At 34.6% G+C, this 15,135-nt stretch overlaps 2 protein-coding genes and 1 pseudogene across 3 annotated transcripts; all 3 read left to right on the top strand.

Annotated features, from left to right (window-relative positions):
- Positions 1-350: 350 nt before the first annotated feature.
- On the top strand, positions 351-3,610 carry LOC145224299 (uncharacterized). 2 transcript variants are annotated; one of them, XM_080090764.1, is made up of 7 exons: positions 362-542; positions 651-704; positions 758-799; positions 1,756-1,811; positions 1,997-2,089; positions 2,330-2,410; positions 2,601-3,610. In XM_080090764.1, the coding sequence occupies exons 1-7, from the start codon at positions 437-439 to the stop codon at positions 2,799-2,801; spliced, it is 633 nt and encodes a 210-aa protein (XP_079946890.1). In that variant the 5' UTR covers positions 362-436; the 3' UTR covers positions 2,802-3,610. The 2 variants fall into 2 exon arrangements, with proteins under 2 accessions (XP_079946891.1, XP_079946890.1); XM_080090765.1 differs by lacking the exon at positions 2,601-3,610 and having other exon boundaries at positions 351-542; positions 1,997-2,085; positions 2,330-2,394.
- Positions 3,611-6,461: 2,851 nt separating this feature from the next.
- Positions 6,462-8,953, top strand: LOC145224301 (lactadherin-like). The gene is made up of 7 exons (XM_080090766.1): positions 6,462-6,519; positions 6,737-6,822; positions 6,909-6,962; positions 7,025-7,066; positions 7,270-7,437; positions 8,242-8,411; positions 8,661-8,953. Exons 2-7 carry the CDS (start codon positions 6,777-6,779, stop codon positions 8,796-8,798), a joined length of 618 nt encoding a protein of 205 aa, XP_079946892.1. The 5' UTR covers positions 6,462-6,519; positions 6,737-6,776; the 3' UTR covers positions 8,799-8,953.
- A 2,225-nt stretch (positions 8,954-11,178) lies between these two features.
- On the top strand, positions 11,179-12,938 carry LOC145224302 (lactadherin-like; annotated as a pseudogene).
- Positions 12,939-15,135: the final 2,197 nt, after the last annotated feature.

Here is a 15,135-nt window from a genome sequence, read left to right as displayed (position 1 = left end):
AAATCACTTGGTGGAGTGGAACAAGGTTTTGTTTATAGACAGGTTTTCTCTTTCTAATCTAATTTAATCTTAGCTAAAATACATAATTCTTACACAAAAGCCATAAGTAAACTATAGTGAACTCACGCAATAATAAGCACAAGCTTGAAAGATAATGTACATTAACGTAAGATTACACTCTAAATTAAGTGGCGTTCTATGATAGCTTAAATAGCTAATTTAGACTAAAAGGCTACGTTACAGTTTTTATCATGTGAATGTCTGTGATTTGTTTGGTCAAAGTTGTACTTTTTTCCTATTGTCATTTGTTTTTTTGTTTCAAATGAAAAAAATAAACGATATACATCTTATATAGCACTTTATAGGGGTACAAAGTCTAAATGACTTTGTTTTTGATTTAAAAAAAATCCTAAAAATACAACTTTGCAAATGTAATATGTGTGCACTATTTTACAGGATAGTCTACTTGTTGAAATTTAAACCTGACCCTTCAAAGATGTTAAAAGAAATTATTTTTCTGCTTGCTGTTACAGCCTTGTGCAGTAAGTCGAAATACAAATTATCATTTAATAAATCGTTTCTCTTATTTGCCGTTTCTATTCTTTTTATTTTTTGTTTCCCTACCTTTATACTATTTCACACTGTTTCAGACGGGTGTGGGTGTGGATGCGTAGATCAATGCAGCAGTGGTGATGGCGGTAAAGGTGGGTAATAGTATGCTACGCTTTGAGAGACAACTGATTCATATTTTTTGCAGGAGGCAATGATTTCAGCAAGGTCAATATCAAGGCCAATAGAGGTAACGTGTTGAGTCGAGAATAATAGGTTTCTGCAACAAACAGAATATGCAAAATTTGGAAAAACGAAAACGGTGTATGGTAGATCGTAGTAGTAAATACTGACCGCTTAATGCCTATTTAGCTGTATCATTCATTAGTAAATAGTAAACTAAAACATTAAAAAAAACGTCTGTACCTTTACAAACAAATTTTACAACCATTTTTTTAATTTTTTTAAGATCCATTACATTCGCGACGTTGCTATAACAGCATCGTCTTATTTTGATTCAGTGGTGAACGATCTGTTTAGTCCCAAACGGTCAAGACTTTATCAACCTTATATTTTCGATGTTTCGGGTGGATCGTGGTCAGCTCAACAAAGTCAGTAAAATCGTCCGAAAGTTTTGTTGAGACATTTTACTGACTATATGTCCGAAAAAAATTCGTACATATACGGATGGTCAGAATGAACCTGAGAATGAACCATAAGAGTAGATAATAAGTAAAACACCACATATGTAAATTGGCTTATTGTTAAATATTTGTCGTAAATTAATACAGCATAGTTGCATGGTAATAGCAGTATCATTGAAACCGATGACAGAAAAGTACAAATGAAAGTTTCAGATGTAATTTCTGAACCCGACTTTTTTCGGATGGGTATTAGGTTCACCCTTTTTAGTTTGTGGTGCTGTGATGAATCGTTAATTACTGAAATCAGTAAAAATAATATGACAGCTCGAAAATATTTTAAATAACGTTTGAAACAGATTTAATCACGCATGATTTCGAGGTTGTCAGTTGGATTGTAATGTTTCCTTGTTGTTGACAGGTTTGAGTTGCATAAATTATTTTGTTGTCAACTTATTTCACTAACCCAAGCGTATTACAATCTTTGTTAAAAAGCCCCAAAGGTGAGTAAACATAACACTTATTAAACACAATAAACAGAGCAACAGCATACATTGTTTTTCAGGATTGAAGATGAAAATTTATCAACAGAAACCACAGTTTTCGGACTATCTATTTCAGGTAAAAACGTGTGATGTAAAGCAGCGTTTCTTATATTTTTTATCCGTGGCTGCTCATATGAACTAGCACAAATTTGTCGTTCCATTGACAGCGGCGGTTGGAAACCACTATTCTTGGTCATTCGACTTCAAAAAACAAATTTTGAGCTACATTATAGTTTGCTTCTAAACCTTGTTTTCCTACAGACTGAAATGGACCACGATTCTATTTTGGCACCTCTTAAATATTCCCAGAAAAGGCATCTGGACATCTTGATAAAGAATACTATCGACTTGTATGTAAGAACATGACAAAGTATAAAAACTAGCTTTTTAAGCCAGTGTCTGTTGCTTGTATATTTTGTACATATCTTTTAGATCACCGATTTTACAAAATGTTTTCTCTGCTATTCGACTTGGTGATTTTTGCTATCCTGCAAAATTTTCGTGTTATTATACTATATCAGTAACATAAAGATACTGAATTGCTAAGTGCACTCTCCCAAATGAATACAAGCTAAACATTTTTTCCTTGTTTAGTTTTTGAAAAAATGTGTGACATCACTCCGTGGAATCGGTGGTTACTCTCAAGGTCAACTAGCTGAACATAACTACATCGTGGTAACTGTTGTTTTATGTAAAAAAATATTTGCAATGCGTTTATGCTTTAAATGAGGCCAAGACGCTTTAACAATAAACCAGAAATGAAATTGTATAAAATGCTTTTTGAGTTATTCATATAAATTAATTACACCAGCTTCTATGGATGTAGAATACACGGGAGTTCCAAGTTGCCGTTTTTGAATTATAGGTCAGACAGCTTTTCAAAGCCTATTTGAAAGAAGACCGTGATCTTGATCGCTTTTTGGAGTTTTATCAAGAAATGTGTCCCAGAGTTCCTGGTAGATGGCCAAAGGAGGTCTTTATGCAACTTGAAGGGATTTATCACATGTTCTCGCTTGACACTTTACACTTATTTGAGGCGATCAAGCTTAAAGTCTTTGGTTGCTAAATTATGAGTGTTAAACGGTCAACCTTTTTTGTTCATTGCCAGATTTGTGATTGTCACGCAATTCTTTGTAAATAAACAAACGCAATATAAAGTAGCGGTACCATATATAGTAGGGCTGTTATCAAATAAACGTTTTTAATTTTTCAAATAATTAAATACTTTTTTTCCTTTCAAATCAAATAATAAAACAATTTAAATAATTTAGAATACCTGACACATAAGGCCCAGAGTCATTATTAAATGTGGATAATTGAAATTACTCAACAAATTTTGTCAGCTCTTAGTCATTAAATCTAGGCTACTTCTCTTTTGTTTGAAATAATAAATTAAAACAGATAGAGACATGCTTCAGTTATTCTCCGCAGTTTGGCAAAACCGTATGTATTTTCGTGTGTATTTTTTCACGTTATTTCAACAGCTTCTTCTTGAATACTTTGCTGAATTGAATTGTGTCTATTACATTTTATTCACTTGCTTATTAACTTTTATTATTTCTGGATGTAACTATTACCGGAATGAACTGTAAATTGTTATGCTTCACTGTCAAACATTTTTGGGATTGGGTTGCTGAACAACAAATAAGGCTGAAAACATATGTTGCAGTGCTTCTGTGTAACCGCAATTTCATAAAATAGTCACCAATGTGTTTGCACATATATCAAGGTTTGCTAAAAATTATTTGATTATTTGTAACAAGTCAAAAATGATTTGATAAATTTTCAAATTATTAAAAAATTCAAATTATCAAATAATTATTTGTTTGATAACAGCCCTAATATATAGTAGTATTTTGTAAACATAGTATAGAGTACCGCTTCGCTACGCAATTATTTTTCGGTGGCAATAAAACCATGCCAACATTTCTGAGTACTAATTTTCAACGCATTTCTCACAGCGTAGACAAAGTGCAAGAAAACCAACAATACAATTATTTTCAGAAACACACACACAAAAATCAATGTAAGCGGTACAGGCGTGAGCAGAACTTGGGCAAAAAAACAATTACAAGCATGATTAAAACAAATAAAAAACACACTCCAAATATTTTGCTCTTTTGCGCCCAACTGCGGACAGTTGGGCGCAAGCTAAGCAACGTATGGTTTGTACGTTGCTTAGCTGCGTAGGACCATCACAACGTGTTGTATCCTAATCAGTTTTCAAAAGACAAGTTTGGCCCAAGGTAATAAACATTCACATCTCCTTAAAAAAATTTCGTAAATGTGCGTTTATATACTAATATATTTGTTTACATATGTTGTTTACTCCAAAATTTTCCTACATGTATGCATTAACGATGCAAAGATTTGCATCGCTACTTTTCGAATGATTTTCGAGGTAATTTGTTTAAATTTGATTTGGCTTGAGGGATTTAACAGCAAAGGGCTTCTCAGAAAATGGTTTCGAAATTCGAAAAATAAATAGAATTTTTCTACAACGTACTGTACACAAACGATTTTCATAATTTTTGTTCAAGGAAAAAGTAATGGTCTTACGTCAGAAACCGCAAAGGTCATGAAAAAAGAAGTAACAATCTTGTCCGTGCCTGTTGCAGAATAATTAATTTGAACTGTTGTGTTGGAATACGAATTCAATCAAAGGCAGTGTTATATGGACACATATGCACATTTTTGCGTGGATAAAATGCTTTCGTCCAACGGATTGCCTTTTGCACTTGATTTAGCATCGAAGTCATGAAAAACGTTTTGTTTGACTCATTGCTTATTGCTCGGCGTCGGATCCGTTTGTGTGTGAAATTACTTTATCTTCTTATATTGCAAATTGGGTGTTTTGCACTTCATTCAGCAAAACGTTACAAGTGTCCTTAACTGCCAAGTTGACAATTACTGAAAAGAAGTAAGTTTTGCAGGAAATGTCATTTGAACACCGCCACATCGGGGAACGGCACTATTTTACATTTACAAGAAGTTTGGACGTAAGGCGCCCTCGGGTACTTATCCCTTCAAGTTTTATTATGTCCGTATTGGTGTGACTTCTACTGTTTGTTTTCACGAGGCTGAAACCCACTGTGTTCTCAAAAACGAAGCCCGGCGTTTTTTTCTGTTAGGCGGCTGGAAGTGAGGCTATTTAACTTGGGTGGTAGCGCCCACGTCTGGGCGGTTGGTAAATTGAAGTGGAACTTTTAAAGCACATTTCAACGGGGCATCATGACTCGAAAACCGAAAGGTTAATCGATGCCTCCTTACCATCACTTTTCTGTTCAATTTAATATTCGCGTTCGCGGGTTAAAAATAACGATTGATTGATTGATTGATTCATTGATATGTGTCGAGGTTATGTTTGCAAGCATCAAGACATGTAGTTGCTTACAAGGAACTTTCACATTATTATTTTTATTTTTTCCTCTAAATTATTTATTATCAGTTGCAGCGTAAACTTTGAAGCGGTGTCTTACATTAACTGGATTACAGCATAAAACATTATCCCCACCAAATTCGGACCTAAATACTCTGCTAGTGTTGCAATGTATGGTTGGCTTCACTCTGGTATAATGCAGTGCATCGTCTGTTGTTTAAATCATGACAAGAACCACATGAAAGTTCACCAGATAAACACACTCATGCTGCAAAACTTTCCTGACATTTCATTTTTTCGTATTTTCCTAAAACTGCAGCGGGTTTCGTTTGCAGTGCAAGACGTTATCAAGAAAAAAGGCGTTTGCTGCACGAATAGTCGGCGCTTGGCAACGAAGAGCTGAAAAGCGGACAGAAATGTCAAAAAATCTTAACCCGGCGTAATTAATGTGTCTGGCAATGTTTTCTGATCAGGCGGAATTGCGTAATATGGCAGCTGTCACGTATTTTTGACAACATTGCAAGAAATCCTATTTAAAATTCACGTTGTTGAAATGGTTTTGTTCCTTATTCTTAGAAATTGAAAAAAGGAGACTGACAAATGATGGCAGATTCGTGCTTTTCGGTGCAAATGCTAAAGTACTTGCAGCATTGGTTCCTGTCATGCTGCAATTAAACACTACCGTCAACAGCCGCTATGGAAGATAAACAGCGTGGGTGTATGATTTGTAATATATTATTAACTTGTTAGAATTAAACCTTTGGAAACTGCAGCCGTTTTACAATGTACACCAATGTAATGTAGGCAAATCCAACAACTCGTTTTCGGCAAACCATTTTCACATCCAAAAGTACAAATTTATTGTTTAACATCTGGTTGCAAACCTAGTACAGATTCCACGTTCTAGTATTTCTTTTTCATGTACATTTGAAGTAAAATCAAAGTAAAATCACCTTGCGTTACATAATAGTGCGGTCCATTTGTTCATGGTAAAAAAATCATCTTTTGACATAAATAAAACATATTTGTGTTCATTGGCGATTTATAACCAGCATTTTCGTAAAATAAATTACAGATTCTTTTCCGACGGTGCTATAACTACATCGTCTTGTTGGCTACGAAATGTGGCCGAGTGACACTTGACCAATCGTTTATTCCGGACGTTTTTCAATTTTTTTGCAAAATAATTTTACGCTCTTTAATGTTTCAAACCTCTTTTTGGGATACACGGATGATATCATGAACAATGCCTGTTCACCCACTTTTTAAAGCTGTCAACTGCTTGATGTATGCTTCAGAACGTGTGACATGCCAATCATTTATCAAACGAAAAACTTCCACCGGGTATTTATACACGGTGCAAAAGGCACATTAAGCATTCGTTTCACACGAAGTTACCAACAAGGTATGTTTTGTTTTTGTCATATCTGTAATTTGTTTGGTTGCATTTAAAAGTTGCATTATATTTTTTCGATTGTCAATTTATTTGTGTTTCAAATAAAAATATATACATCTTATACAGCACTTTATAGGGGTATTGAGTCTAGATTATTTTCTTTATTTTTAAAAACATATTTAAAAATACAACTTTGCAAATGTAATTTATGTGCACTTTTTTGCAGGACATTCCACTTGTTAAAATTCAAACCCTACTCTTTAAATATGTTGAAAGAAATTATTCTCTTGCTTGCGGTCACAACCTTGTGCAGTAAGTCGGAGTACAAATTATTACTTAAATAATCGTTTCTTTTATGTTTTGTTTCTATACCCTTTTATCATTTCACATTTTTTCAGACGGGTGCGGGTGTGGATGCGCAGGTCAATGCAGCAGTAGTGATGGCAAAAAAGGTAGGTAATTGTAAGATACGCTTATAAAGACAACTAATTTATTTGTTTCTGTATTTTTGCAGGAGGCCACGACTTTAGCAAGATCAATGTCCAGGCTAATAGAGGTAACATGTCATTTGTTTCTGCAACAAACAAAATATTAATATTTCAGCAAAAATGAAAATTATGCAAAAAATAGTTACCGCTTTATGTCTGTTTAGGTCTAACATTCGTCTTTAAATAACTTAGTAATTTATAACTTTCATTAGAAAACGTCCTACTTTTACACAAAAAATTTTACAACCATTTCTTAATTTACACTTTTTAGATGGTTTGTGCAAGTTGGGACTTCAAAACCATTACATTCCGGACGGTGCTATTACAGCATCGTCTTATTGGCGACCGGATATTGACGATCGACATGCTCCCAAGTGGGCAAGACTTTATCAAGCTCTTGTTCCTGATATTTCGGTTGGATCATGGTCAGCTGCAACAAGTCAGTAAAATCGTCCGAAAGATTTGTTTTATTTACTGACTATAATATAGCGGTTCTCAAACTGGAGTCCGCGGTCCTTTAGCGGTCCGTGAGGCAATTTTGGGGAGTCGCGTAAAGGTTAAAGTAATTCAATAATCTTATTAGGCGTCAGTTTGTTTACTGCATAAGTTTAAATCAAAGTTTAGATTGAATTGCGAATCGACTGTCTCGATTTCTTAACAACAGCCTTTATTGCATGCCAACTCACACAAATGCAATTGTTCGCGCACAGTCGTAATGTTTTTTTGGGGTGTGTGATGACAGATGCTGTCTTTGGATCATTGTTTTGCGCAATTTGGTACATCCACCAGTAGCTAAAATCCTGCAATCAAGTTTTGTTTTTCTGCAATACACATTCAGGCTTAAGGACTTCGAAATAATGGCAAAGGGACCGTTTTGAAAAAAAAAAATGAAAAAGTTTGAGAACCACTGAACTGTATATATTCAACCTAAATCCAAAAACATCGTAAATACCCATGCTCAAAATGAGCCTGCGTTTACTAGTTAAACAATAAAACAAAAAAATAAATAGTTCAACAAAAACTGTTTGCTTTTTACAAACATATTAACAAGTAAAACAATATATAGGTAAATTGGCTTAATGTTAAATATTTGTAAGGAAATGCGGCAACATCAACAGTTACGTAATACGACTTTTTTAATAAGTCAAAGTTTAAAAGATATTCTGCAATTATTGGAACTTTTTTGCCAACAAAATGTATTTTGTGCAATTAATGTCGTTTTTTAAAGTCTTTCTATTTGCAGATAATGGTAATCAATGGATTCAAGTAGACTTAAACGGAGCTACTACAATTACTGGCGTCGTTACTCAGGGACGAAACAGCCTTGACCAGTGGGTGACAGAATACAAGGTGTCGTATTTGGCTGCCGATCTGATATGGAAAACTGTGAACGACAATTCAGGAACAGCAATAGTAAGAAAAACTACGTTCATTTTCATCTTGTAACTAAGTATCTTGCCGTTTTTATACGCTTGAATGCAAAAAGGCATATTTCAGTCTTATCAATTTCATTTTTAATTAAAAATTAGCCCCCAAAATACGAAATTTTCAGTTTTTATAGCAGAAACTCCGCAATCTTACCTTCCTTTCCTGCATTTTTTTTTTATCATAGTGACATTTTTGATAATAAATCTTATTGAGTTTATTGTATTTTATCCACAGCTGTTCAGTGGCAACAGCGATCGAAACAGCCCGGTTACCAACATGTTCTATCTACCTATCACTGCCCACAAACTCCGAATTCTTCCCACCAAGTGGCACAGCCATATCTCACTGCGCCACGAATACTTGACCTGTTAAAATGTTTTCTAAATTGGATTGACAAGTGAAAAAAATAGGCATTTAATTTTCACCTGTGACTGATTTTTATGTAATTCACGATCATTTTTGTTGTTGTTTTATACAGACAAACTGCAGGTTATTTGCGATGTATCGTTCATTCAACAATAAACACTTCATGCAATAATGAGTCCCTGTTTTTTATTGCGAAATTGTGTATTAGTGGATTATTGCACCAACTACATAAGTCCAAGCTTAAAAGAACTTGCTCGATTTAGTGCTGATTTAGGTCGATTTTGTGTTAACTGCTGACTAACAACACACGGAACAAAGCTCGCGATACGATACCTTTTTCTTGTTCAGCGCCCTACAGGTCCTAAGGTTTGTTTTTCAAGACAAAACTATACCGGGTTAAAAGAAATCTTGTAAACTACGCTTATTTTAATGGCACAAATTGACAACAGCCTGACCTGAAGTTATTGTTTGTTTGGCTCGAACTTGTAACTCTGTTTGAAAAATATTTCTCCATTTGCTGGTGTTGGTTACAGCAAACTTACAAGCAACAAAAAAATCAAATCACTTTGTGGGATTCGACGAAAGCGTGGAGAATATTGTGGGGTTCGCCGCGATAAAAATGTTAATAACCACTGTCCAAAACCCAGGTGAAACTGCGTCTAACTGGCCCGAAAATCAACCCATTAATTGTGGAGGGTGTTGTCTTGCAAAATAAACATGAGCAATGAAAGTGCTATATAGTCTAGTGAATATAATTCCGCTTGTGTGATGCCGACTTGTATCACACTACTGTAGTAACAACTTTACTAGAGAAGAGGTTGGCAACCTTTTATGCACTGCGGACCGTTTTTGAAGGTGAAATTTTTATCGCGGACCAGTTTTTGAAAAACTACAATATTCAGCAATAAAAATGCCTAAATTAGTTTATCGTTCACGAGATATTTTACATGGGCAAAATGTTTCATAGCATTAACCTGAAAAACTATACGGCCCGGTATCGATCTCATAGCGGACGGGTACCGGGCCGCGAACCGGCGGTTGCCGACCACAGTACTGGAGTATGGCATTTTGAATTCTAATTCAATATTTGGGTTACAATTCAAAGCGGGGTAAATGACATACATCAAATTAGTCAGGTTTAAAATACCAAAAATATTCTGCGTATTTTAGCATCGTTTCTTAATACACATATGGTTGAAAAAAAAAACTGTTTGTAAGATGGAATCACTGTCCAGATAGCATTCAATTTCTTGCGATAAAAACGATGAAGCGGAAAACCGGTAAGTTAGTTGGACCGAAATACATTTCTTATTTTTTCTCAAGTTTGTTTCGCAATGTCACGTTTTTTTGCAGCATAATGCCAACTCCTCGTTTGCTGCAAGAAAAACACTTGGTTTGCAGCACGCGCTGGCAACAAAGTGATGGAGTGCCGCCTTAATAGAAAGTGAAAAAAATACAACAAAATTTCCTCGATCTGCCTAATTGCTTTGTGATGAACGTTCACTTGAAACAAGTAATTAGTAAATTGCAATCTTGGCGACATTGCAAGGTTCAGCTATGATAAATTATGTTTTAGTCATAATCGAGATGTAATTTCTAACTTAGGAATTAAGACGCAAATTCACAGTTACTCCAAATCCCTTTTGTCCGCTATTATATTGTAATCAACAACATTTTTCCTTCACAGGATTTTAACGCAAATGTATTGTTAACAATCCTTTTGACTTGTTGGGTTTAAATAGGCCTTTATCTTGAAAACGATTATGTTTGTGCAAATGTTCTGAATTTTACCCCTTTTTCCCTTTTCCATTTTTCGGAATATACGTGAGTGTGTCAATTAATATCTTGTATTTAATAAACTAAGTTTTATTATAAACGATACCGGTTTAACCCTTTTTTAACCCTGTCAACTGATTGATGAACGTTCCAGCACGTGCGACATGCAAAAATTAAGGTCGTTTGTCAAACGATAAACTCAATTAACTTTCGCGGTGCAGCTTTTACTAATTAATGTGATATTTTCCACCGGGTATTAATACATGGTACAGAAGTCTCGATAGCCATTCGTTTCACAAGAAGTTACCAACAAGGTAGGTTTGATTTTGTCGTGTGAATATCTTTGTTGTAAAAGTATTTACCTGTACATATTTTTATCTTTAATTGTCAAAGGGTTAATGTCTTGGCTTAAAACTATTTGCTTTTAATCTCTAATCCAAATGTATATCTAAATTATAAAACGCCTTACAGCAGTTTTACTGTTTCATGGGGTTATGGATTGTGTTGTTTTAATTGGTACAATTTTTTAGACAAAAAATTTCAAACGTAATATATGAGTTCCTTTTTTTCAGGATTGTACTTGGTGAAATTCAAACCAGCCTCTTTTAAGATGTTAAAAGAAATTGCTCTTCTGCTCGCCCTCGCAGCCTTATGCAGTAAGTCGATGTAACTTACTAATAATGCATTTTTTGAAAAAAAGCAGGCACTCAGCTAAGTAATCGTCCGTAAGCTACCTTTTTAGAATTTTCACGCTGTTTCAGACGGATGTGGGTGTGGATGCGGCTGTGGAGGCGGAGGTCAATGCAGTGATGGCAAAAAAGGTGGGCGACAGTAGGGTTGCGATTGACTCAAGACCACTGTTTATTTTTTTTCTGTATTTTTGCAGGAGGCAACGATTTCAGCAAGATCAATATCCAGGCTAATAAAGGTAACATGTGAAGTTGAGAATAATGGAAGTTCTTACAACAAACAGATTATGGAAATTAAAGAAAAAAACTAATGCGAAACAAACGAAAATGGTAACTTGCAAATTGCAAACTATTGAATAGTGACTGCTTTATGCCTGTCGAAGCCTAACATTGATTTAAAAAAAAGAAACTGAATTTTTTTCAAATTTTTCAAAAATATTTTACTAAACTTGCTATTTTTTGCTTTACACTGTTTAGATGGTTTGTGCAAGTTAGGACTTAAGACCCATTACATTCCCGACAGTGCTATTACAGCATCGTCTCACTGGAGACCAGATATTGACCATCGACACGCTCCGAAGTAGTCAAGACTTTATCAAGCTTTTATTCCTGATGTTACGGTTGGATCGTGGTCAGCTGCGACAAGTCAGTAAAATCGTCTTAAAGTTTTGTTATGACTTTTAACTGACTACATTCTCAACTAAAACCCAAAAAATGTTTACACACGCGTATGGTCAGAATGAGCCTGCTTTTTTATTTCAATGCATTTGTAAAAATAAGTGTCAATTGTCAGCAAACAATTAGGCTTTTGTGCAAAGGAAACAACAATCACGAGCTTAAATAAATAAAGAGTATTGGATTTTTTTACAAACATATTAATAAGTAAACACCACATAGGTAAACTGGCTACATGATAAACATTTGTAGTAAATTGAACCTGCAAAACTAACAGTTATGTAATACAACTTTTTGATACAAAGTCAAATTAAAAAAATATTTAGCAACTAACAGTACTTGAAGCATGTACGTTTAATTGATTCGCCCAAAAATATATTGTCGTTTTTCAAAGTCTTCCTCTATGCAGATAATGCTGATCAATGGATTCAAGTAGATTTAGGAAAAGCTAAAACAATCACTGGGGTCATTACTCAGGGACGGAACAGCCATGACCAGTGGGTGACAGAATACAAGGTCTCGTATTTGGCTGCCGATCTGACATGGAAAACTGTGAACGACAATTCAGGAACAGTAATGGTAAGAAAAAACTACGTTGGTTTTCTTACTAAAAAATGGCAACTACAAATTTTGCCGTTTTTTTTACGCTTGAATGCGAAAAGGCATATTCCAGTTTTTGAATTATTTTAAATTAGAAATTAGCCCTAACAATACGCAACTTCACGGTTCTGTAGCAGAAACTCCGTCATCTTACCTTCTTTTCCTGTAGTTTTTTTTTTATCAAAAGGGCTTTTTTGACAATGGATTTTATTGAGTTTATTGTATTTAATTCACAGCTGTTCAGTGCTAACAGCGATCGGAACAGCCCGGTTACCAACATGTTCTACAAACCAATCACTGCCCACAAACTCCGAATTCTTCCCACCAAGTGGCACAGCCATATCTCACTGCGCCACGAATACTTGACTTGTTGAAAAGTTTTCTGAGTTGGATTGACAAATGAAAAAAAAAGCATTTCATTTTCATCTATGATTGATTTTCATGTTTTTCACGATCGTTGTACGTCGTTTTATGAAGGCAAACTGCAGTTTATTTGCGACATATCGTTCATTCAACAATAAACACTTCATGCAATAATGTGTCAGTGTTTTTTTTATTGCGTAATTGCACCGTTATTGTTTTGACAACTTAAGTCCAAAGTTAAAGGAACAAAGTTTGAAAATATTTTACGTTTCTGGATGTGACTTCGAGTAAAGTCAGTTTAATCAATACTTCGGCAAAGTTACAAAGGATAAGGGTTTGAAACTTGACCCTCCAAAAAAACATTTTGATTCATACATGAAACAAGACTCCAATTCCATTTTCCTGTTCCCAACCTGTCCTCATGAACTTTGTGCTACCATATACTTATTTCATGAAACCAAAACTGAGTTGTGGTTTTGATAAAATTCCTGTAAAATAAATTTAATCTTTTACTAAAAACGTAATATTTGGTCTTAGTCATGTTATTAATCTGTAATTTCAAACTGGTATTCTTTTAAATGATTTAAAAGGGGCAAAACTTCTTACAATCCGAAAAAGAGTTGATCGGCTCTCAAACTTATCCAAAGTAATAGAAAGGCTGGTTTGGAATAGAGTCTATTCATTTTTAAAATCTACTCATTTCTTTAATGACTGTCAGTATAGGTTCCGAAAGCCTCATTTAACAACCCATGTAACAACCAACTTATATCTGAATCCACTGAGAGTCTTAATTCAAAAAGTCATATATTGGGCATATTCCTTGATTTATCAAAAATTATGTAAAAAAAAGGTTTGGAACCACTGTCCTAAACTAAGGTGAAAGTTTCTCCAACTGGTGCGAATATTAACACTGCTACCCTTTAAATGCTAGATTTGTGTGCAGTGGGGTAAAAAAAACAGCAAAATGTAATGTGGGGAAAAACCACTGTCCAGATTTGACAAGTGATCGAAACTACATAATGATCAGCGTAAAGAATGTGCATGATCCATTATTCTATTTACTACCTCTAATTGCCGGTTTTGGGCAGTTATCCAGACAGTGGGACTCCAACGCTGGGTATAAATGCTGGTTTAAGAAGCTGTTGTGATCATAGCCTTTGCTGAACTAAAGCAAATTATATATGTTTATTTGATAGATGGTTTTAGTTTTAAAACTCTTTTTTTTAGTTTTGCAAAGATTTTTCATACTTATTTGCGTCATTAATGGACTTTTTTGCACCTAGCAAACCAGTGTAAAAATAAACTGTTAATGTTTTGCAGAACATTTTGAAGTCTAAATTAAATTTGAAACTTAAAAATGCTTAAACAAGTTTTAGATTTGCTGGCAATCACAACATTTTGCAGTAAGTTTAGTTTCATTAAATTTTAGCGATAAACATAAATGATGTTGTAAAAAATACGGTTATAAACGATATCCACTTTGGTCTTGACTTCCTATTTAAATACTGTACGTTTTCCAGGCGGATGTGGATGTGGAAGCCAGTGTTGTGATCGGTGTGATGGCAAAAAAAGGTTGGTGGTAAAATGGATTTGTTAAAATGTCTGATTTAAATGATTCTACCCTTTTCACAGGAGACAACGAGTTTAGCAAAATCAATATCCAGGCCAATAGAGGTAACATGTGATATGTTTGTGCAGAAACGAAATTGGTGTCTTGTAGATCGTAAAGTTATAAATAGTGAACGCATTGTTCCTATTTAGGTCTAACATACATTAGTAAATAGTTAACCAAATTCGTTGAAATAAACTTCCTCAATATCACAAAAATATTTTACAACCATTTCTTACTTTACACCAGGCCTGCACAACTCAAAACAACGCAAGGGCCACAACGGAACACATAAATGTTTCGCGGGCCGCATGCTAACGTATTTTAAATGTTTTTAAAGTAAAATCGGCGAGCACTTGGCCGGAAACCGTACGTCCCTATATAAGTCTATGATAACTCTATTGGAGTGTACCACAATACTGTTTGAAATCGTATCGGTCATGCTGGATATAACTGTTATAACCAAGGCAAAATTTGAAATTTGTTCTGTCTATCTCTTATAGTTATAACAGAGCTGATTTCATACGACGTTTTTTATTAGCTATCTTTCGTCGCTGACAAACAATATCACATGAACGAATAAATTTTCTTAAGCATCAACAACAACCCAAAGAACACAATTTGTAACTAA

The sequence above is a fragment of the Phallusia mammillata genome, chromosome 4, assembly GCF_965637545.1.
Source record: "Phallusia mammillata chromosome 4, kaPhaMamm4.hap1.1, whole genome shotgun sequence".
NCBI classification, from domain to species: domain Eukaryota; kingdom Metazoa; phylum Chordata; class Ascidiacea; order Phlebobranchia; family Ascidiidae; genus Phallusia; species Phallusia mammillata.
The sequence above is the reverse complement of the archived record's forward strand: the minus strand, read 5'-3'. Positions and strand labels throughout refer to the sequence as shown.